This window comes from Neopelma chrysocephalum, unplaced genomic scaffold (genome assembly GCF_003984885.1).
Source record: "Neopelma chrysocephalum unplaced genomic scaffold, ASM398488v2 Primary Assembly neopelma1_22b, whole genome shotgun sequence".
In the NCBI taxonomy this organism is placed as follows: Eukaryota; Metazoa; Chordata; class Aves; order Passeriformes; family Pipridae; genus Neopelma; species Neopelma chrysocephalum.
In genome coordinates this window covers 17,908,588-17,931,840 of record NW_020897690.1, presented here as the reverse complement: position 1 = coordinate 17,931,840, position 23,253 = coordinate 17,908,588, and the positions used below count along the sequence as shown (strand labels likewise).

At 40.1% G+C, this 23,253-nt stretch overlaps 1 protein-coding gene across 7 annotated transcripts in view; it reads left to right on the top strand.

Annotated features, from left to right (window-relative positions):
• The window catches only part of SEMA5A (semaphorin 5A), a 329,582-nt gene that overhangs the window by 102,680 nt on the left and 203,649 nt on the right, over positions 1-23,253 (top strand). For all 7 annotated transcript variants that reach the window (XM_027681100.1, XM_027681135.1, XM_027681108.1 and 4 more), the window contains one exon: positions 15,426-15,525. In XM_027681100.1, the coding sequence (XP_027536901.1) occupies positions 15,426-15,525 (100 nt within the window). The remainder of the gene's footprint in view (positions 1-15,425; positions 15,526-23,253) is intronic.

Sequence of the window (23,253 nt, the reverse complement as noted above, 5' to 3'; positions counted from 1 at the left end):
GATGATCCTGTCAAGCTACCTTGTGAAGAGAGGCATATACTATTTCTAGCACTGATTTTCCCAGCTAAATAGTTTTAGTTGAAGACTGTGATACATCTCCTGATACCAAACAGCAAGAATTTCACCTGCCAGTTGAGAATTTTTACTCGAGTACTTTGTTTTCTGCTGGAAGAGGAAAAACAAGGTGCAGAAGCAGGAGAGATGCATGCACTTTCACGGGATTTTTGACATGATCTAAAAATTGGTTACATTTTATGTTTCATACACAGTGGTAATAAACATGTTGTAATTTATTTATCTGCATAATTAATATTAGGACAGCATAATGCACCTTTGCACTCTCCCAGAAACTATAAATAAGAAAGTCTGCTTAGATCAGAAAATGTTGGCAGCTCTAAAATTTGTTGTCGTAGAACTTCCTTAGACTAGAATAAGGCATTTTGTGTCATGCTAGGAAACTGGAAATTTCCTTTTCTCGTTATTTAAAGTTGCTAAGAACTATCATGGAAAACAGACTTACATAAAAGTAGATCTCTGAGATGGATTGACAAGATCAGCCAGTGTTTTATGTGGTGAAACTAACTGATGATGCATGTTCCCTCTTCGAAGTTCCTTTCTCTCTCTCTAAGGAGAGGTCTGCCTCCAGATGTACAAAGATGTGCTAGTATGTTGAAATTCAGGCTTAAAAAAAAAAAAATCTGTCTGCATATGTAATATGCAGGTACTAAGGATTGATCAGCTATACTGGCATAATTCCAATAGAGGCATTAGAGTCAAGAGATTATAAATCATGTGTAACTTAGAATTGGGGGAGAGGAAAGAAGATGCAGGGGACAGAATAGACACACAGAGATTCACAGTGGGAAATCATTGATATATGCATGTGTTTCCATCTGTTTTTAACCATGTGAAAAGAAGTATATTTATGCTTAAAATAACTTAAGAGTTAAGAGAGAAAAAGTGCTTAAATAAGCTAGTCATTAAACATAGAACCTTACAATTTTCATTTTTATTAAATGTTATTATAGTTGGAGATGCTTTTATTTGCATATAGTTATGAAATGCTACCTCTGCAAGTGTATTAGGGTTTACTGATGGTCAATTTCTTGGAAAACAGACTCTTGGAAAACATACTCTCTTAATATAGTAAAGAGATGTGTTTAACCCAAACAGCTAGAAAAGACTATGAAAACCAAATTTGCTCTATGAGAAACAATGTATGTTTATAAAAGTTGAACTATTCTTATGCAAAAAACCAAAGCAAAACAGTTGAGTAGTGTAATATTTGTGTAAATATTTCCATCGTTTCAAAATTTACCTGCTCTACAGAACTTCTGTGGTAGCTCCCCGTGGACCTGAACTTTTATTAGATTTAAAGAAGAAAGAAACCCAAAACAATCAACAAAAAGTGTAAAAGTAGTTACAGCGGCACATTGTTTCCCCAGACACACACATTTGCTGAACTTTGAAACTGTCAGACCTGTCGAAACTCAGCTGAAGACTCTGTCTGTAGGCAGACTCCTGTCCATGATGTAGAACTGAAGGGGCCATCACAAGTGCTTAGCAGTGTGTGAGTCAGCTGGAAAAAAAATTGACCCAAATCCAGTTTTAGATGTAAAATTTTTAGTATTGACTGTCCTGCAGTTTACCTGCATAAAATTGAATTACTTTGCCTCTTCTATCAGAAATACAGTAAAGTTGTGCACTTGACTTAATTGATGCTGAGTACAGTTGAGATCATTTGCTCTGGGGCAGATCTCATTCTTCTGTGCTCCCATAAAATAATCAGAATTTAGGGTTGTGCTGTCTCAACAAAAACCCATCAGTTTACATAATTTTAGAAGCTATATTTAGTGATAATTTAAATACATGCTTGTGCTGTAACAAAGTTATCTGTTGAATAAACATGCTTAAAAATAGCATGTCTCAATCCATAGAAGAAATGAACACAAACCCTTCATTTCAACTTGAGGTTAACCAGAAAAGAAAAATAGCACAGTTATTTTTTGATTCGTTGGTTAGGGAATCCTAAGAAATATATTTTCTTAACCTTATTGTCTGACCACCACAGAATTCCCTCACTTGATGTTTGTCTAAGTAATATAGACTCAGTACATCGCTCTGCTCATTTTATCCTGTGGTTTCCGCATGCAGTGCATGCACTTAACATGTGCCAAGAGGAAATAACATGTGGGCTGAATGAAGAAGGATATATGCCATATGAACTTGTTTTTGTTTGTACTCTCTTCTCTTTTCCCGAAGCTTGTTGCAAGTTACATTTTAAACTAATAGTAATCTACTAAGCTGTTCAGTTTTTACTGCTTTTTCCTTCCTTTCCTAGTTTTTCATACATATGTTTCAAAGACCTCCTGCCAGCTTCTGCGGAGGGATTAAGGTGTATTGCTTTCCCTATCATCTGTTGGGTTTTTCTTTAAATAAAGATGATTCATCAGTGAAGAAAAATTGATTGCTAGATATTGCAACTTTGGTTTGTCTAGATGATAGGACTATGAGATTGCTTGCACTATCTTGCCAAGAACCAACTCTTCTTAAGCAGGAAAATAATTCCGTCACCAGCTTTATACTTTTTTGTATTGAATCAGGTTTGCCTTTACTTTTGTATAGGAGATTAAGCTTCTGCTGGGGAATGACAACCTTCAACTGTTTACTATTAATTTAAAAAATATGTCTTTGGAGATTGAAGGTTACTATCCCCTTATATTTCCCTAAATCACCCAGTATCATTGGTGTTCATTCCCATAAAAACCAAGGAATGGCAGGGGCTGAATTCTCAAAGCAAAGGACTTGCATACTGGCTATTTCCACACACCCCCAATCCTGTTCCCATTTTAAAGCAAGCATCAATTTATAATTATTTTGGCATTCTATCCAAGCACTGGACCTTCATGGAATGTTAATAATTTTAATAAATTTCTGATAATGTAAAATCAGTAGTGGCTACAATGGCTAGTGAGATGCACAGACATGTCCTACAAGCCTTTCTGTGGCTGATTTGTTCCGCATTGCCCTAATTTGGATGTTTAGAGCATGTGAAGTTCCCTGATTGTTACTGAAGCTGCAAAATGAGAGGCTCCTACCACATTCTACTAGCTGTACAAAGTGGGCAGATGGAATCAAAATCTGTTTTTTCTGTTCTTTTCTCCTTCTTCAAAAGAGACGTATTTTTAATGGTGATGGGCATTTTTAACTAAAAGGTTGTAAAACATCCAGATTGGATGAGAAGAAACAGATCAGCAAACAAGAAATAGAGCTTGTAAGCTGCTATAGTTCTGTTAATTTCTAGAAGTTATGGTGTGCTTAAAGCAAGAGAAAGCACAATATTCTTTTGATATTTTTCTATTTTATTTTTTTCCATGAGACAGTATTTAAAGGTTTTTTTTCATAAGATGTTTAAGGTGTACTCTGTCCCTTTTACTGACAGCTATCAGAGTGAGTATTCTACCAATCTACCACTTGGAAAAGGCATTAATGAGGCATATCCATTCTTTCTCACTCATCTGTCACAGTATAAATTATGTTTTGCTCCAGTTTTAGTTCTCTAATCATAATCTCCGTGCTGATTCATGTGAATTCAATTCTCCTTCTTCAGGGACTGCATTGCAATATATGTCCAAAGCTATTGAATGTTGACTGAAGAAGAAGTGCATGTATGTGACTAGTTAACACTGCACTGCTAACTTGCCTTGGGTGTAACCCATTTGCGCCCAGGTCTTCATGGAGCTCATGGCTCCATGGTCATCACAGCCTGGCAGGACACTTCTGTGTCGTGTTAAGCAGATGACCCTGTGGGCTCCACCTCTGGTAAGAGTGCCCACACAGCCTACCTGGCCTCTCACAGCGGTGGCAGCAGCATGGCTCTGTGCTTTGAAAGAAAGAGCTTAAATTCAGTTCTTCATTACTTCTTGTAAAGAAGTCTTAAAAGGAGTGGCTGAGGAAACTGGAGAAAAGGAGGCTCAGAGGCTCTCTACAACTACCTGAAAGGAGGTTGTAGCCAGGTGGGTGTCAGTTTCTTCTTCCAAAAAACAAGTAATAGGACAAGAGGAAATGGCTTCAAGTTGTTTAGGGGAGGTTCAGGTTGGACATCAGGAGGAATTTCTCCACTGGAAGGGTGGATAAGCATTGGAACAGGCTGCTCAGGGAAGGGGTGGAGTCACCATCACTAGAGGTATTTAAAACACATGCAGATGTGACAGTTGGGGACATGGTTTAGTGGTGAACTTGGCAATGCGGTGTTAACAGTTGGACTTGATGATCTTAATGACATTTTCCAACACAAACCATTTGTGATTCTAAGTAACCTAGACTGTTAGTTCAGAAAAGATGTCACCAACTGCAGTTCCTGGCCGTTTGATCCTGGGCAACTTTGTTTTCATACTTGGTAGTGACACAGTTTTTGGAAAGACTCATTCCAGTGGTCTTCCCTTTCAGATTCTGTGCAATGTCTATGGGGCCCAAACTGTCACCTGCTGCCCTTACTACCTGTCACTGAATGTCCCCTTCTGCTGCCTGTCACTTTGGCAGACAGATCTGGGGAAATCCTGGCCCATCCTTGCACCTTGCTTGTAGCTCTAATATTTCCAGGAATCTTAAGGGGTTGTGTACAAAAAAAAATTTGTTAATTTTTCATTTTTCTTCCTAATTTCTTAAATAACCTTACAGAGATACTTTGTGTTTGTTAGATTAGGTGGAAATAGAGAAGTGCTGTCAGTGCTGTCACTTCTTCAAAGTGTTTTTTGTTTGTTTGTTTGTTTTTTGTTTTTCTCTTATGTTTTCTTTCCTGTCTCCCTTCTGACACTGCTTGTTTGCTGTTGACAAGACTATGGGACACTGGGTAGAGCTGATTTTGTGTCACTGAACATGGTAGATACTTGTTACATGACAATTTGCCATATTGAGGTTGGACCACACTTTGATTTTTCATGAGCTTGTCTTTCTATTTCCAGTGCTCACTTCAGATTTTGTTTTGAAGGATTTATAGACAAAGAAATATGGTTCTTTTCTACCATTTCAGAGAATTAACAGCTCACCATTTTACAACCAGGTCTACAGTAAATGGGACCCCTGGTGGTCTAGTGGTTAGGATGCGGCGCTCTCACCGCCGCGGCCAGGGGTTCGATTCCCGGACAGGGATACTCCCCTGGGCAGATGGAGCTCGTCAGCCCTGTGAGGCCATCCATCTATGAGAAGGTCACTCTAAACAAACCTACGTCCTGAGGACCTCACTGCCATTGTCCAAGCTCGCTTGACCCCAGCAGATGAACCTTAGGATTAAAGGGTGGGCTCAGTTCAGCGCATGCTGTGTCTCACCTAAAAAATCCATTGCGCAGGCTCGAAAAGTAAAAAACCTTTCCCAAAATCTTCGTTCGCGAAGACTGGCCATACATACTACAGTAAATCGACTAAAGTAGTTGTTAATAGTGACAAATACCTGGAGTTTGACAGTGCCTTTTAGAACAAAAGGAAGTTCTACAAAGAGAAGTGTTGTTCATGGTGTTGTGGGTTTTCCTTTTCTTTTTCTTGTTTGTCACTTTCTTTTTTTGACTTTGGGACATCTTTTTGTTTTTGTGGTGGAGAGTATGTTCCTTTTTGAAGTCCTGGCTCCAAGCTCTTACAAAGATTAGTGTCAGACTTTGCTCTGTATAACCTCTGTGTCACGATATGTCTTATTTTGTTGGGTTTTGTATTTTTTCATTAAATATCTTCAGACCTCAAAATATTTTATGAGCTGTAGTCTTGGCAGAATTGATAGAATCAAGAAATTTTATTTTTCTAAAACAATATAAACGAAGTAGTTTAGTATGTTCATATGCCAACATAAATAAGAATGAATCATTGCAAGATGGTCAGTTCTAGAAAAAAGGTCTTGCTATTTGAAGCATAGATATTTCCAACTAAAATAACAGGGCATAACTGTCTATGGGCAGTTGACTTTATGTTTCTGTTCCCTATAATACCTATATTAAAATTCAGCAGATTTCTTTACAAAACTCTGTCTTTAGGCCAAATACTGATTTCCCATAACCATTAAACATGATTTCCATCAAATGAATTCTCTGGCTGGTTGACAAAGCCAGCATGTAAGTGTTAAAACATGAAAAGTTAAACCCCTCCGAAGAGAGGGCATGACTAAGGATGTCAAGTGTTTTACATAGTCAGTCTGTCCCTCTGTGTCACATTCAGGAAGACTGGCAGCAGCAGCACAGGGACCAGAGCTGGTAACTGTAAGGGGTAGTTGCACACTGGGAAGAGCATGTAGGCTGTGCTAGTTGGGGCGTGAAGTTAGTGTTTTTTGACTGTGCTGGTAGAGCTGAAACTGCTTTCATCTAGGTGGGGGTCCAGTCTTTTTTCCCTTACACCTTCTTATATTTGTATGCAATATGTGTGTTTGAACAATGAAGCATAAATAATTCCAAACCCTTGTTTAGAAAAGTAAGAAATAAGTAGTCATTGCAGCAGATGTTACTGTCTCTTCCCTTAGGGCACAGACAGTCATAACCCAAATTCCCTTTAATTATCCTGGTAATAGACATATGCACACACATAAGAATGCAGAAATATGTGCTTCTAGCTGGGGAAGCTCTGTCAGGACAAAGAAAACAGGAATGCAGGCTTTATTTCAGACCTTGAAGGTTAGAGCAGATTGTATAAGCAGGTCAGGGAACCAGGGCAGGGCAACTGCTGTGTGCCCTTCCTGGAGAGAGAGCAGTAGGCAAATGCTGGGGGCAGCCACTTTTTGCCTAGTGAGATAAACGATGAAAGATGAGAAGAGCGGGTAGAAGGAAGTAAGTTTACAATAGGCTTAAGAAAAAAGTTCAAGTTTTCATGCATTTAAAGTCAAGAAACATATACTGTAATTATGCTTGATTGTCTGTTTTTCCCATTAATAATAAATAAATTGCTTACAGCCCTCCATTGCCTCCAAAATTGTTCTGAGGCTGTAATAGCTGTTCATAAAATGAATGCCCAATAAACATGTGGTGAACTTTCTGGAAAATGTCAAGAGGTTTATGGTCTTGGGATCTGTTTTATTACAAATAAATGGAGGGGAGCTGGAGAAGCTAGCAGGGCTTCTAGATAAGGCTAGAGATACATATTTATTTCTTGGCCTCTGCAGTTTCCTTTGTAAGGAAAAGCAAGTTTCAGGATTGTATTAACTTTTATTGGTTAGTAGAAGGAAGGCAGCTGACTTGTTTGTGTAATCTAGAGACCTCCAAAATACTACATCTTGAAAGGGAGCTGTAGTTTTGAGGTTGCTTTGTCTTTTTGTTGTTTGGTTTTTTTTTCTCCCCTCCCTCTAAGCGAAGATGAGCGCTGAACTGCAGATGAAGATCTGACATGTTTTCATGTTTCCAAAGGAGAACCAAATGTAGTGTGGTAAGACTTAAAAGAGGAATCTTTTAGTTTGTGGTTGCTGATTTAATCATTCTGGGCAACTTTGCAACTTCATCTTTTCCTTTATGGAGGATTGGATTGCATTAGCTAACCCTACCTAAACAAAATTTTTATTTTGTTTTTCCCTTCTTAGAAAGAAGTGATGTTTTGTTTTCTTATATCTTCCTGGATCCCCATTTTAGAAACTGTATGGTTCTTAATGTCTAATCATTAATTGCCAAAATGCTGATATTTTTCGATTTTCAATTATCCACATTAAAAAGTTTTCGTAATTTCTATAAAAAATATTTTTAATTTTCAATTTTATAAAAAGTAAGGGATTAACTACTATAAATATATATTCTTTTGCTTTGCGCTTGCAAGAAAAGTGGGTAGAGCCCTTCCCAAATCTTCGTTCGCGAAGCCTAGCCATGATGATGATGTCCACATACTGTTAATTCTGTACACAGCCCAGGAATAAATGTGTTCTCTATGGTGAGGGCTGTGTGCAATGCCTTTTTCATTAAAGTGCAATACTGAGTATCTGTCCTAATCCTTTCATTATGCAGAGAAGCATAAAATGGCATCAGTTGATGGCATCTTTTTGCTCTTGAACTAGTACTCTTCTCTGCTTATGTTGTGTTCAGTCTGCTTCTGCTGTATTCCATTTAGGTTATTAGAGTCCTCTGGTAGCAAAGACTGTTAGATCTGTTACATTCATGACCCTCCTTAACCTTTACATATGCATACTTGTGCCATATATATGAAAAAGTGGGCATGGGACATGCCAACTACATTCTAATCTCAGTAACAGGTGGATCAGATATTTCACTAGAGCATTGAGCTAGTATCCTCTTGGCTTTTCAATTTATTATTTTTTTTTAGAACAGCTTAGTCTCTTTATGTGAGGTTTAAATGTTAGAGACTTGGGTTTTTTCTGATTTGTCCATTTGACTAAGGTTCTTAATGCGGTAGTTTGTCGTTCTTGTGTATTAAAAATTACAAAAAAAGTACCTTCCTGGGCTCTAATTCATACTGGTGGAGTGTATATGTGCCTAGCACCTAATTTTATGTTACTTGGGTATTTTCTTTCTCCTTCTACACAACTTCAGCTCTGGAACGGAAATGCAGTGCTGGTACTACCTTTAAGCTCTACTATTGTAAGATGCATTAATAGTTGTTTTGTCTGTCCCTGTAATCATACTAAAGGACAGTATTAGGAGCCATGTAGAAAGGGTTAGTGAATACCCAGAGTGTTGACTCAAGGCTGTAACTGTAATGATTTCACGGTTAATGAATCCAATGGGAATATACGCATTGGGAAAGGTCCATTCTGGCCTGTTTTGCAACAGAGCTAGGCTAGCATTAGAATAAGAATTTGGTCCAAAATAAGTAAAAATAAAGCATGACTTTACAACTATGTAAAGAATAACTTCCATTTCTATGGTTTTAAACACTTTGTACCGGAAATAGAACCACCTTAGTTGTGGTGGAGCTTCACAGAGCTGAAGCGTGAGGAGTGCACAAAAGTATTTGTTCAAGTGTAGCGTAGGTTTCTCTCCACCAGTATGACAACTGGACAAGCTCGTGTGCCTAATCTAGGAGTTTGTTTGCAGTTGTGTTTTCAGGAGCTCATCTAAGGAAAAAAAACACCTGTATAGGATATCCTATATTGTCACTTACATGTTTGTAACTATAGCTGCTTTCTATCCAGTATTTACTTCTTTTTTTTGAAAAACTTATTGATCAAAATTATTTAAAACATTGAGTCATTGCATACAAATGCAGAGCAACATATGCCTCGAGTAAGTCCTAGAAAAGTAAGTTGTGTTGTTGACAAACTAAGCCTCAACCCCTTTTGGACAAGTGGGGGTGAATTGTGATTGATTTCAGAAGTAATACAGCTGTTCTTTAGCTGAACTGTCTTGGTGGTGTCCTCCTTTTTTGTTGGAACCTGTCGAATAGTGTTTGCACGTATTTCCTTTCTTCACTCGAACTGTGGCATCTTTTATCCTTTCGTCTGCAGTCAGTCAATAACTTACCAGCCAAGGGTGTGTTTAATGCATTTCTGTGGGGAGAGAATATAGTATGAAAGAGCTAGGAAAGACTGGTAATTGGGAATGTTAGGAAAAAAGTATAGACAAAAGTGAATCATAAAAGATGCAACAGGCTCTGTCATGCTGTTTTTCTTGTCTTTTTTTCCCCAACACAGACCAATGCTTGTTATCCTGAAGTTGTTCGCAGTGAAGTTATTATTCATAGATATATTTATAATATAATGGGAATTTAAAAATGAGAACAGTCACACTGAATTGATGATGCACAGAAATTACTGAAGAAAATCTTTTCTCAGTCCTAGGTCTAAAATAGTTAAGGACTGTGGAGTCCTGAAGCATCACAACAGAGTGTTTACAAGTGCACCTAACTGTGTCCTTCAAGAGCAAATGTTGCAAATAAATCCCCAAACGGGACATGCTGAATGAGTGAATACTGCCAGCCCTGACACATTGCTGAATAGTTTCCCCTGGGGTTAATGGGACAGTCATCACAGCAGCAGGGGTAATGTAGTGGAGTCAAGGTGGCAGAGAGACTTCTGACATTCTTGCTGCCTTTGAAGAAGACAGTAATGTAACCAGAGTATCACAGGAAGAGATCTGAGTTAGGTTAAAATCATTATACAGCTTCAGGAAGTTGGAGATTGTTGTATAATCCTTAGATTAGTTACATTCAATTATAAAATAACTTTAGCACGCAGAAATATATTTTAATTTTCTTCTGTTAAGATTAGTGAATTTGTTGTACTGATGCCACCCAGAGACTTCTGTGAACATTGCAAATCTGCTGGTTTTCAACTATGGTGTTACTGTTGTTGCTGTTGTCATTGTGATATTATTATTGTTGTTACTTTGCTAACAGAATTTCTTCAAGAAGGTGGTACTGTGCATATGTTTGACTTTGTGCTCACTATTTTCAAAAAGGACACCATGGCATGAGGTGTGGCACACATACACCATAAACACTACTGATATTTTTAATGTCTACGTTAATTTTTTAATTAAATCAGGAGATCTTTATTGTCTTTTGACTTTGTTATTTACCATTAAAGATCACTTCTGAATTTGGTTCAAAACATACCACTCTACTCCTTATTAGTCATTACTCTATTTTACTGTTTACTGTAGCTCTACTTTGAAGTGCTGAATAATGAAACTTTAGGTTAGAGGGAACTCTCTGATTTCATTTGCAAAGAACTGTAGGGCTCAGCCCTTGGCAAGTCCTTGGACAATGTAAACCAAACAAGCTGTGGCCTGTTGGGCAGATACTAAATTTAAAGTAAAAAGGAGAGAGATTTCTGGTCTTTCATTTTTTTTAATGAGTATCTAATGTCCTCCTGCCCAGCTTTGATTGTTAGCCTCCTTTGTCTTTAAACCTCTTTAGGAGACTCCCTTGACCTTTCCTAAGAGCTGAGGGGACTTCAATGTGTTTGCTTTGCTGTAGATTTATGGACCATGCCAAACTTTGTTTCATATTAAATCTAAGCTATTAACCCCCCATGCTCCCAAAACCTGAACCCCCCAGAAAAACCCATAGCACGTGATTCTCAGCATGTTAAAGAGAGCTGTAGCTTTCTCAGAAAGATTTTTTTCAATATCCATATTTTAGTTCCATGGGAAAGTGTTTCTTTTGGGAATGTCTTTGAGTTATAAGTCCTGCAGATTTCAGTACTGTAATAGCAATTAAAAAATATTTTTCTTTGCTAAGGGTAATTATGCCTTAAATGTACCAAAAGGACCCAGCGTGTGTTGGAGATTGGCTGTAGTCATGACTGTATGTATGCCATAACACAGTTTTCTGTGGAGAACTTTAACTCTTAGACCAATATATGCAGAATGGTAAAAATGCCTGCTTAGTTTTAAAGAAAAAAAAAGAAATCCAGGCCAAAGGTGTGTTTGAATAAGTGCTTTCAGTATCAGGAGGAAGAAGAGAGAAGTCAATAAAGGGCTTGGTGTTTTACCGTGTTGCACGTGAATTGAAGGCAGAGGAAATGGAGTGGAATGACGGAAAGGGGAGGATTAGAACTGGAAAAGGTAGAGATGTTACTGTTTGTCACCTGTGATCGGCAAGCAATACAATTAGGTTACGTGTTGGCAGGCCAGCTTAATTAACTTACACATTTATTTATGGTACTACTGTAGTATACAAAATGTACAGCTATGTTATTTTGTAAAGCTTGTCAAGTTGCATCTGCATGAAAACCATTAATAAAGTGAAATTATAACTGCTTACTACTTTACCATTATTTTTTTAATTGGAAAAAAATAATTTATACACCTTTAATAGCTTTTTATGAATTTTGACTTTAACTTGATAACTCATAACAAAACTGAAAAGTCTTGTTTCACCTTTGGGTTTTCAGCTAGATTTTGCTGTTTTGATGAAAATAAATATAATTATTCTGTTAATTAGTTACATAATTCTTCTGTAGCATAACTCACAGCAGAATTTCACTAATAAGCTCTTACTTTTACAGTGGACATGGGTTTGTTGACTGTCCTTTTTTTTAACAGGCGCTGTTTTTGTATTCATGTTCCCTTACAAAAGTGTCACGAAGTTGTAGCTTTATCTCATAAAGGCTTATTCCTGGACGACACATGATGCCACTGTGACACATGAGATACAGTTTCAGAGTGTTTGCTGAAAAAAAAAGCGCTCTAACAGCCATTTACTCTCCCTGACCTTATTCCCTCAAGCAAGAACACTGCTGAATGCAACAAAGACAGGATAAAATAATTTATATTTTGGAGGGATAGAGAGGAATCAGATTTCAGAGAGATTTTTTAGCAAGGTCTTTCTTAGCAAGTCCTCTCTTCTTGTTCTCTAGCCTGGGCTTGCCTTGCCCTCTTGGCCCCTGCTCACTTGCTCCAAACCTGGTAATGGTCTCAATCACCTGCTTGCTGTACCTTGAAGCTTTGTTGTGTCTTGCTGAGGCAGCTGGACAAGTGGAAGGAAATTGAGTATTTGAATCTCAGTTTTCCCTGTAGTCTTCTGGCACTGCATTACCTCTGTGTACTGAAATGTCTCTGGCCTCCTCATGCTATGGGGAGCTACTCCTTTCCTCTTCTTTCAGAAAACTAAGGGTCTCACTCATCCTACCAGCATGGAGCTGAGGTAATTCCATTCTCAACTGCTTACCCTGTTTCTCTTTCAGAGACTGATGTTTCTAGAGTGGGTTTGGCTTTACCTGTGTGCAGATCTGCTGGGGAGCCAGTGGCATTCTCAGCTGTCCTTATTTGCACACAGCAGTATAAATTTGAGTGTTAGTACATTGGTAACCTGAGCTGCACTTTGTCAGTTTAGTAGGTTTGTGTGTGGTTCTGCAAGACTGTTCCTCAGAGACAGTAACTGGGTGCAAGCAAAGGTAGAGGGAGCCCAGGGAGCCATGACTTCCATCTCAAAGAGTGAAAATTCCCTGTATATGTGTAGCAGCACTTCCCATGGCTCGTGCAACCATTTGAAAGGGGAACATAGCAGCCGAGGGACTAAACCCATATCCTTGTCTGTCCTTCCAGCCCCTTTTGCAATTTCTGCCCACTGGCTTGGCTGGACTCTCAGGATGGGTATTCTATTCTTTTTTTTTTAAAGCCCTGTTTTTTATCATAGTATATTTGGGGTTTTGATTTTAGTGGTTATTTATCAGTATTATGATTCTGTCTGAATTTCTGCTACTTTATAAAATGTTTTTCTATCCATTTCTGTCTCAGTCACAGTGCTTAATACAAGGAAACGTAGCTTCTTTGCATCTCTCAGAACTGAGAGCTCTTCCTGATTGGGACTGTGTGTGTATGTATGTATTTTTTCAGTGAAGACTGTGTGGATATTCTGTGTCCATGTGGGAAATGTCTGAGGGAATTAATGGAGATTTTAGATACATTGGCTGATAAACTGATAAACTTAATTACATTTAGCTTTGGTTTTTTGTTCTCTCTTTTTTTTTTGTCTTTTTCCATTAAGTGAGGTTCTTCATGACTTACCTCTGAATTTCTTCATCTTTATGTCCTACCTAATTTCTTAACTTTTTAGAACTTCACAATTGATTTTTTCGTATGAAATGCATGACTGAAAATTTAAGGTTGCAAAATCAAGTACAAAAAAGTTAAGAAACACTTCTTTTAGGCTTACCTGTGTAGCCTTATATATATAAATATAAGCAGATAAATAAGCATGCGTAAGGCTACACAGGCCTATAATGTATATGTGTGTGTATATTGTTTTTCCTTCTTCAGAATCCCGATAGGTTTTATGTACAGCATCTGCAGTAACAGCTGATATCAGCTGTAATCATAGTTATCTAATATGTGGCCGCATCCCCTTTCCCCTACAGTGTTCAGATCCTGATTTGAGAACCTATCCAATACAGATGGAATCAACAGTGAATTTAGCTGCAAGTACTGCAGAACATGTACAACTGGCATTGCATGCCTGAAATTGCCCAGATGTATAAGGCTGTCATTAAAAATGCAGAAGTTAGTTTTCTGACACCCAAGTGATTCTACTTCACAGTTCCATCTGTTTTTTCCAAAGTATATGATGCTACAGCTTCTGCACAGTGCTTTTAATGGTTGTCTGCAGTGACTGAACACGTTTTGACACAGAATAACATTTTTCTCCTGGGCCCATTCCTTCGGAATGGATAGCCCACTTGTGCTAAAATTTTAATATTTAAATGAGGAACAAATCATCCTGAAACAGGCACTAGACATGGATTTGTTCAACTCAGATATTTTCAAAACGAAAAATATGCTCATGAGTGAAGAAAGGAGTTTAGAATGGATGTTGTCAACCTGAGCTGCAACTGATGATACCAGTATCAAAAATTACACTTCTACAGCACCCTCAAGAGTGGATCAGTTTTTACTCTGTATTCTAGATGGTCATGACCGTGTGTTCACCTTTGGTCTTTCTGTTGAATGTTTCACATCTGCAGTCTTCAAATAGATGATTCCACAGCCTGTTGTGCCATACATACCTAGCCCTCTTCACCTTTCACATAAGTTCCGGACCACTGCTTTGTGACTACATTAAAAAAAAAACAAACTTCAATCAGCATCCTGAGAATTGTAAAACTCTAGAGGATGAGGTTTTTTGTACAACTGGACCTTTTTCTGAGAGCCATTTATATTGTTATAGCAATTTTATGTATTCTGTCTGTCTATTTAAAAAAAAGTAAAATTAAAAAAAAAAACATGCTCAGTTTCCAGAACACTGTGTTCATATAGACAAACTGTTGTGTGTCAGTTAGTGATATGGATGCAAAAATAACTACTACTAATGAAAATATTTAAGCGTTTGATGTGCAACTATTTATGTGTGTTTAAGTTTGAAAGTAGGAACAAGTTTGTATTCTGAATACCAGTAATGCTCCTTGCTGATTTTCAGCAACTCACTCACTTGTCTGCCCTGCTTAATGTAGCACTAAATTGGTCTGAGAAAGGCTGGTGAAAAAAAAAAGTTCAATGAATGTCAAGCATTTTTTCTTTTTCATCCCTCATTTCTCAACCTTTTTATTGTGAAAATGGTGAAATGTCAAATTTACTTGGTTTTGTCATTGTTTTTCACTTGATTGGATCCTTTTGTAGAGAAAGTAAATAACTAAGTAGCTAGCTAAATAAAACCCTAGTCCTCAGCTGCTTCTGATGCATGGAAAATAAATTTGACTTCACTTGAGTATGTACCAGTGAATTGCAATTGTACTGTGGTGTTTTCTGCTTTACCTAAGGAGGAAAAACATATCTGGCTTACAAATCAGACCAAAATATGGATACTTCGTTCAAGTGTGTATTGGGTGGCTGCTCTATATATTTTACAGGCCTGTGTTATAAATTACATGGCATGGTGGTGAAAGTCTCCTATGTTTCCTTAGAGGACCATATGGAGAAAACTTGCAGCCCCACAATATCTGCAAATTTAATGGTACCTGACATACTACATCTAGAACATTTATAGTAACAGTTGTATTTCTTGATTGATTTTAGAAATTGCCCCTTGGTTACATGTGTTCAAAGCAGAAGATGCTGTGGACTTCTCACAGTTAACATTTGACCCAGGACAAAAAGAGCTTATTGCTGGAGCAAGGTGAGAAATCTATTTTCTTTTCATGTTGCATCAGACTGGATTTTGCTCTTTGTTGATAAGTAATATTCAGCCGTATTCCAGTATCAGCTTGCTCTCATGTGACTCCCTTGCCTTCTAGACACACTAAACTGAATGTTATATATGCTTATTTCTCTTTTCCCTGACCAAAGTTAAAAGATGGATTGCCTGGTATCAAAGTTCATAGTAGCTTACACTATTCTCATTTTTAAGAGGCCTGTCCTGGAGTACACAAACTTTGGATGCATACAGTAGGACAGGCAGATACTGTAGGACAATGTGACTGAAGTTACCACTGCATGAAACTTATGATGATGCCAAATTTGGCTACACAATATGGCTCTTTGTTCTTGAATGATTCTAATAATTATTCACTACAATGCCAGAAGTGATCTGTTAAAGACTGCAGAATTAGTGGTAAAGTGTTAATTATACTTTTTGCTTACACTGTCTTAGATGTTAACACTGAAGCAGTGACAGTCCTTGAGAACCACTTTTTTGTCTTAGCACGTGAAGTATAGTAAAACATTTTGGTTGGCAAAAAAAAGTAATCATCTAAACTTATTATTCAAACCTGTCTTCTGAATATATTTTACCTTTGAATTAACAAAGCTCTAGTCACTGTTGAAAAAAACCCCCAGTTTTCTCTCCTCTCTTTTTTTATTCTCCATACTGTTAATCTTGGCTCCAAATCTCAGCAAAAAAATATGTTTGTTTAAACTTGTGCTTTTGAATCACTATGGGATAAGCTTTGGATGATTTTGTTGAATAAGCAGTGACTACAAAAAAATACCAGCTGTCAATTCTGCTTTTTGGAAAAGATCTAGTACAGTTAAAAGATTAATTTGGTTTCTGTATAAGTTAATGCTACTTCTGAGTTTCATATCTCTTGTTCTAAAATTGCAAAATTAAAAATATTCAGTGTTTTTAAAATTGCAACAGAAATTTTGTTTTCCAGAGTTCAGTATAGTTGGCTGTTATTTGCTAGTAGAATTTATTAGATTTTTCTTTTCCTTTTACTGCATTTTCATTCTAAATTTTAACCTTTTCCATGGCACTGTTGTGTTTGGCCATGGAGACCTTACTTTAGAAAGACTGCATTTGTCAGCAGGTTTCTCTAATTGTACATGTTATTGATATTAATATCTCCTTTTCACTGCACACTTCTCTGTTCTTTAACCATTGTGCCAGACTATATGGTTAAAGTTGTTATATGTCATGAAGTCCTAAATTCAGAGACTAGCAACCAACTGTCAGGATGCTGTAGTCCCAAAATTGCAGGTATTGATCTTACTGATTATGCACCTTTTGCATGTAGTTCCCCCTACACATAGAACGAATCCGTTCACTGTGAATATGATGTCAAGTTTTCTGCTTATTTACAGGAATGGATTTTGCAGCCTTTCATAGTGTCAACTGGCTGCACTGATTTTTTTTTTTTCTTAATGCACTGTTTTTACTTATCTTTCGTCCAGGGCCATCTGAATCGAGCATTAATATTACCATACTTGTGCTATGGCCTGTGGACAAAATTTTAGTACAGTTTTCTTGTGCATCTACCTCACTGGATTCACACTGGCTCTTTGAAGAGCCATTTGAAGAATTAATTTTTTGTCCTAAGCCACAAATATGCTCTCATAAAGACATTGAAGAGAATGCATTGTTAATTCCTCCTCCCTGGTGAAGTATCTTTTGATATACAGTTATTTCTCTAAAATATTCCAACTTTTTTTTCCTGTTATCTTCTTGTACTAACACTGCAGTAGTGAAAAATTAATAACCATGTGTAATGTGATTTCAGTAAGATCTGAACAGTTAAAAGTTCCTGTTCATTTGTGAAAATGATAATTTTTTTTCACCTCTAACATGGTTTTGTATTTGCTACCCAGTAGAGAAGGGAAAAGTGCAGTGTGGCACGTGACAAAGCTACAAATGAACTTAGATTACGCAATTTGCAGTGCCAAGAGAAGTAGTCCCATTATGATTTACTTGTCTGGCATCCCAACAAAACCAGAGGTATTGTGTTTGTGTGGCAAGCCTCTGGTACTGGAGGGGGTTACAGGGTTGGCATCTCTGAGAAGCAGGTAAAAGCTTCAGCTAGAAGCTTCTCCCATGTCCAACAGAGCCAATGCCAGCCAGCTCCAAGACAGACCTGCCACTGGCCAAGCCTGAGCCCATCAGCGACGATGATGCCTCTGTGATAACATATTTAAGAAGGAAGAAAAATTATTGTGCAGAAATAATTGTGGCCACAGAAGAGAGAAGTGGGAATATGTGAGAGGAACAGCCCTGCAGACACCAAGGTCAGTGAAGATGGAGGGGGAGGAGGTGCTCCAGAGCAGAGCAGAGATTCCCCTGCAGCCTGTGGTGCAGACTGTGGTCAGATAGGCTGTCGCCCTGCAGCACGTGAAGGTCCGTGGGGAGCAGAGATCCACCTGCAGCCCATGGAGGGCCTCATGCCATAGCAGGGGAATGCCCAAAGGAGGCTGTGATCCTGTGGGAAGCCCGTGCTGGAGCAGTGTCCTGACAGGACCTGTGGCTCTGTGGACAGAGGATTCCACGTTGCCAGTTTGCTGGCAGGACTTATGATCCATAGGAAAACCAGAAGTCCATTCCTGAGGGACTACACCCCATGGAAGGGATCCATGCAGTTCATGAAGAACTGCAGCCTGTAGAAAGGATCCACATTAGAGAAGTTCCTGGAGGACTGTCTCCTATGGGAGGGACCCCATGCTGCAGGAGAGGAAGGACTCCTCTTCCTGAGGAGGAAGCAGAAACCACTTGTGATGAACTGACCATAACCCCCATTCCTCCATCTCTCTGTGCTGCTGGCAGGGAGGAGGCAGAGAATCAGGAGGTAGAGAATCAGGAATAAAGTTAAGCCCATGAAGGAGGGAGGGGTGGGGGGAAGATGTTCTTAAGATTTCTTTTACTTTTCTCATCCTGCTCTGATCTTGATTGGTAATAAATTTAGTTAATTTCTTTCAATTGGTTCTGTTTTGCCTGTGATGGTATTTGGTGAGTGATCTCTCCCTGCCCTTAACTCATGAACCTTTTGTTATATTTTCTTTCCCCTGCCCAGTTGAGAAGGGGAGTGGTAGAACAGCTTTGGTGGTTAAATACCCTACAACAAGGGTCAGCCCTCTGCATACTTGCACCTCTAGGCTTCTGCTTTAGGAAGTTGGTAGTGCTCTAAAGCAGAGGAATGATTTTCACAGCCAGGAGCCGTGTCCTGTCTCAGCTTAAGTTCATAATTGTTTTTTTCCATCTTAGTGGAGTTTAGTGAAGTCTTCCGAAATTATCAACCAGCTCAAATTTCTCTGTCTTAGAAACCAAACAAAATAGTTTTGTGAAAATTTCACACTGTTGGAAATTCTTAAATCCCTTTTCCATCACTGATATTCACTGCAGGTGACTGTTTTTCATTTTTGAAGTTCTACAGCCTCTAAAGAAATTTATTATTTGTTTGTCTTACCAAGAATGGTAGCAAAGATCCCAGTGGGGATCCAGACTGCACTGCTGTTGGGAGTTGCCAATGTCATGCAGCTACGTGGAAAGACAGCAGCAACTTGAGCACGAATTTCATCAAAAGAGAGCAAAATTTAAGGGGTTATACCTGGCTAAGGAAGAGGATCTGATAAGACAAAATGCAGTGCTGCAGGCAGCCCAGGATGATCTGGGCCAGCTGAGGACTCAGCTGATGGAAGCTCATGCAGAGATGGAGAACATCAAACCAATAGCTACGGTGCCAGAGACCACCAAGCAGGAAGCCATTGATGAAGTGAAGTGATGGTGGTAAGAAGAAGTAGCTTCAATACAGGCCATTATGAAAGAGGCTGTTTGTGACTATGAGCTCCAGTATCACCACAGGTTGGAACAGGAACGAGCTCGGTGGAACCAATACTGGGAGAATGTGGAATGAGAAATAACAGAGTTAAGAGGGTGACCGTCTGAAGGGCAGAAGGAAGAAAACCTAGAAAATTAGACGAAAAAGGCACAGGAAGATGCTGCTATTTTTTTTCTTTTTTTTTGTTTTCCCACCCTAGCTTGGCTACTCTTGGGAGCCAACCAGGAGAGCAAAGGGCCTTGTCAGGCCCATTTGCAGGTGATTTAAAGAATCTCTATGGAGCATGGAAACCCAGAGCAGGCAAATAGGGACGTGGTATGCCAGTGAGGGCATTTTGCATGGCAGTTCACACAGGCAGGGCGACCAAGAAGGGCACAACCACTCTCCTGGGTCTTGGTGGGTTGTGTGGTAGGTGCGTGTGGTTTTGTTTGGTGGCTGTGTTTTTTTGGGGTTTCGGTTTTTGTTTGGTTTTTTTTTTTCTCTCTCCAACTAGACTAGATCCAGCAATGGTTTCCAAATGATCAAAAGCCATTGCTGCTGCTGCCAGCAGCAGTGTTCTAACCCAGACAGAACTCTCCAAGAAGGATGCAGCTGTCCAGGTCACTGGCTATAGGGCATGTCTGAGCCTGGTGTTAGTACCAGAGGACAGTGCAAAAGACACCTGCATATGGTACAATCAGGTGAAGGATTTGCTCTGTTTAGTGGCAGAGCTTAAGAAAGAAGTAGAGAGGCTAAGGAGTATTAGGGAAAGTGGAAGGGAAATAGACTGGTGGAGTCATACCCTTTTGACCCCAAAAGGAGTTCAACAGGAGTCAGAGAAGCCCTGCCCCTCTTGCCATCAGGCAGATGGAACAGACCAAGTAGATGGGGGGGAATGGAGACAGGTCCCTGGTCAGGGAGGTAGAAGAATCCCCTTCCTACCCCCATCACCTCCCCAGGTGCCCTTAAAGAATGAGGCCCTCGACCTAGAGTGTCAGGCAGATGACACTCAAGAAAAAGATCTGTCTGAAGGGTCTCTCGGTTGTACCCCATCTATTAGATGGATCACAACCGCAGCTATTAAGAAAAACAGAAGGGTAGTTGTAGTCGGTGATTCCCTTCTGAGTGGAACTGAGGGCCCTGTATGCCAACCAGACCCATCCCACAGGGAAATCTGCTTGCCTTCCTGGGGCCAGGCTGAGGGATATTAGCAGGAGACTCCCTGAGATAGTTCATCACTCTGATTATTACCCACTGTTGGTAGTACAGGTTGGCAGTGATGAGATCGATAAAAGAGATACCAGGGCAATTAAAAAGGACTTTAAGGCTTTGGATCGATTAGTTGACGGGACAGGAGCACAGGTGGTGTTTGCCTCAGTTCCTGCGGTAGCAAAGTTGAATGAGGAGGGGAGTAGGAAAACCCATTTTATGAATAGGTGGCTAAAGAATTGGTGCCACCAACAGAATTTTGGTTTTTTTCATCATGGGGCAAAATTTATGGTACCACACCTGCTAGAGTGAGATGGGCTTCTTCTACCTAGCAAGGGCAAAAGAACCCTAGCTTATAAGTTGGCAGGGCTGATCAGGAGGGCTTTAAACCAGGTTTGAAGGGAGAAGGGGTTGAAACCAGGCTCTCCTGAGAAGAGCCTAAGGGTGGAAAGCCAGAGTTAGGAGTGATATCAGCAGCCTGGCTGAAGTGCATGTGCACTAATGCAAACAGTTTGGGAAACTAGCAAGAGGGATGGAAGGTATTGTGCATCAGGAAAGCTATGACAGTCACCATCACAGAACTGTGGTGGAATGACTCACATGACTGGAATGCTTCAATGGATGGGTACAAGCTCTTCAGAAGAGATAGGTGAGGTAGGAGAGGTGGAGGGGTGACTCTACATGCTAGAGAGTCTCTTGACTCTGTAGAACTTGAGGTCAGTGACAATAAGGTTGAGTGCCTAGTGGTTAGCGTGCAGGACTTTCACTGCTGCGACCACGGGTTCGAGTCCCCGGTCTCCTGGCCTGATGGAGGTCGTTAGCCCTGTGTGGCCATCCATCTATGAGAAGGACACTCTAAACAAACCTACGTCCTGAGGACCTCACTGCCATTGTCCAAGCTTGCTTGGCCCTGGCAGATGAACCTTAGGATTAAAGGGTGGGCTCAGTTCAGCGCAGGCTGTGTCTCACCTAAAAAATCCATTGCGCAGGCTGGAAAGGTAAAAAGACCTTTCCCCAAATCTATACGGGTTAGAATCAGGGGGAAGGCCAACAAGGCTGACATCCTGGTGGGAGTCTGTTACAGACCACCCAACCAAGATGAAGAGGGTGATGAATTATTCTACAAGCAGCTGGCAGAGGTTTCAAAATTGCCAGCCCTTGTTCTTGTGAGTGACTTTAACCTACCGGATGTCTGCTGGAAACTCAACACAGAGGAGAAGAGGCAATCTAGGAGATTCCTAGAGTGTATGGAGGATAATTTCCTGTTGCAGCTGATAAATGAACCTACCAGAGCTGGGACCCCATTAGACCTGATGTTCACAAACCGAGAAGGGCTGGTGGGACATGTGGTGATCAGAGGCTGTCTGGGGTACGGTGACAACAAAAAGATAGTGTTTTCAATACTCAGTGAAGTAAGGGAGGGCATCAACAAAATCTCTACCCTGGACTTCTGGAGGGCAGACTTTTACCTGTTCAGGAGGCTGGTTCAGAGAGTATCTTGGGAAACAGCCCTTAAAAACAAAGGGGTCTTGGAAGGATGGACATACTTCAAGAAAGAAATCTTGAAGGCGCAGGAGCAGGCTGTGCCTATTTGCTGAAAGGCGAGCTGGAGGGGAATATGACCAGCCTAGCTGAACATGGAGATTTTGCAGGAAATTAGGGAAAAAAAGAGAGTCTATCACCTTTGGAAAAAAGGGCAGGCACATGAAGTGTTTAGGAATGTTCTTAGGTCATGTAGAAAAAAAATTAAAGAGGCAAAAGCACAATTTGAACTTAATCTAGCCACTTCTGTTAAGGACAACAAAAAGTGTTTTTATAAATACATCAATAGCAAAAGCAAGGGCAAGGAAACATCCGTTCTTAGTGGGGCGTGGAGAGGAACATAGTTACCAAAGGCAAGGATAAGGCTGAGATACTTAACACCTTCTATGCCTCAGTTTTCAACAAGAAGACAGGTTGTCCTCAGGAGAACTGGCTTCCTGGACTGGCAGACAGTGACGGGGAGCCAAATAACCCCCCTGTTATCCAGGAGGAAGAAGTTAGTGACTTGCTGAGCCACTTGGATCCTCACAAGTCTATGGGACCAGATGGGATCTGGTGTAACGAGGGAACTGGCAAAAGAGCTTGCCAAGCCACTCCCTATCGTTTCTCACCAGTCCTGGCTCACCGGAGAAGTCCCAGATGATTGGAAGCTGGCTAATGTGAACACCCATCCACAAGAAGGGCAGGAAGGAAGACCCAGGAAACTACAGGCCTGTTAGCCTGACCTGAGTGCCTGGCAAGGTTGTGGAACAGATCATCCTAAGTGCAATCACACAACGCCTACAGGATGGACAAGGGATCAGTCCCAGCCAGCATGGGTTTAGGAAGGGCAGGTCCTGTCTGACCAACCTGATCTCCTTTTGTGATTGGGGACCCGCCTGGTGGATGAGAGTAAGGCTGTGGATATAGACTATCTGGATTTCAGCAAAGCCTTTAACACCGTCTCCCACAGCATACTCCTGAAAAAGCTGGCAGCCCACAGCTTGGACAGGGGCACTCTGAGCTGGGTTAGGAACTGACTGGAGGGCCGAGCCCAGAGAGTGGTGGTGAATGGCGCTGCATCCAGTTGGCAACCGGTCACTAGTGGTGTCCCCCAGGGATCAGTGCTGAGCCCATTTCTGTTTAATATCTTT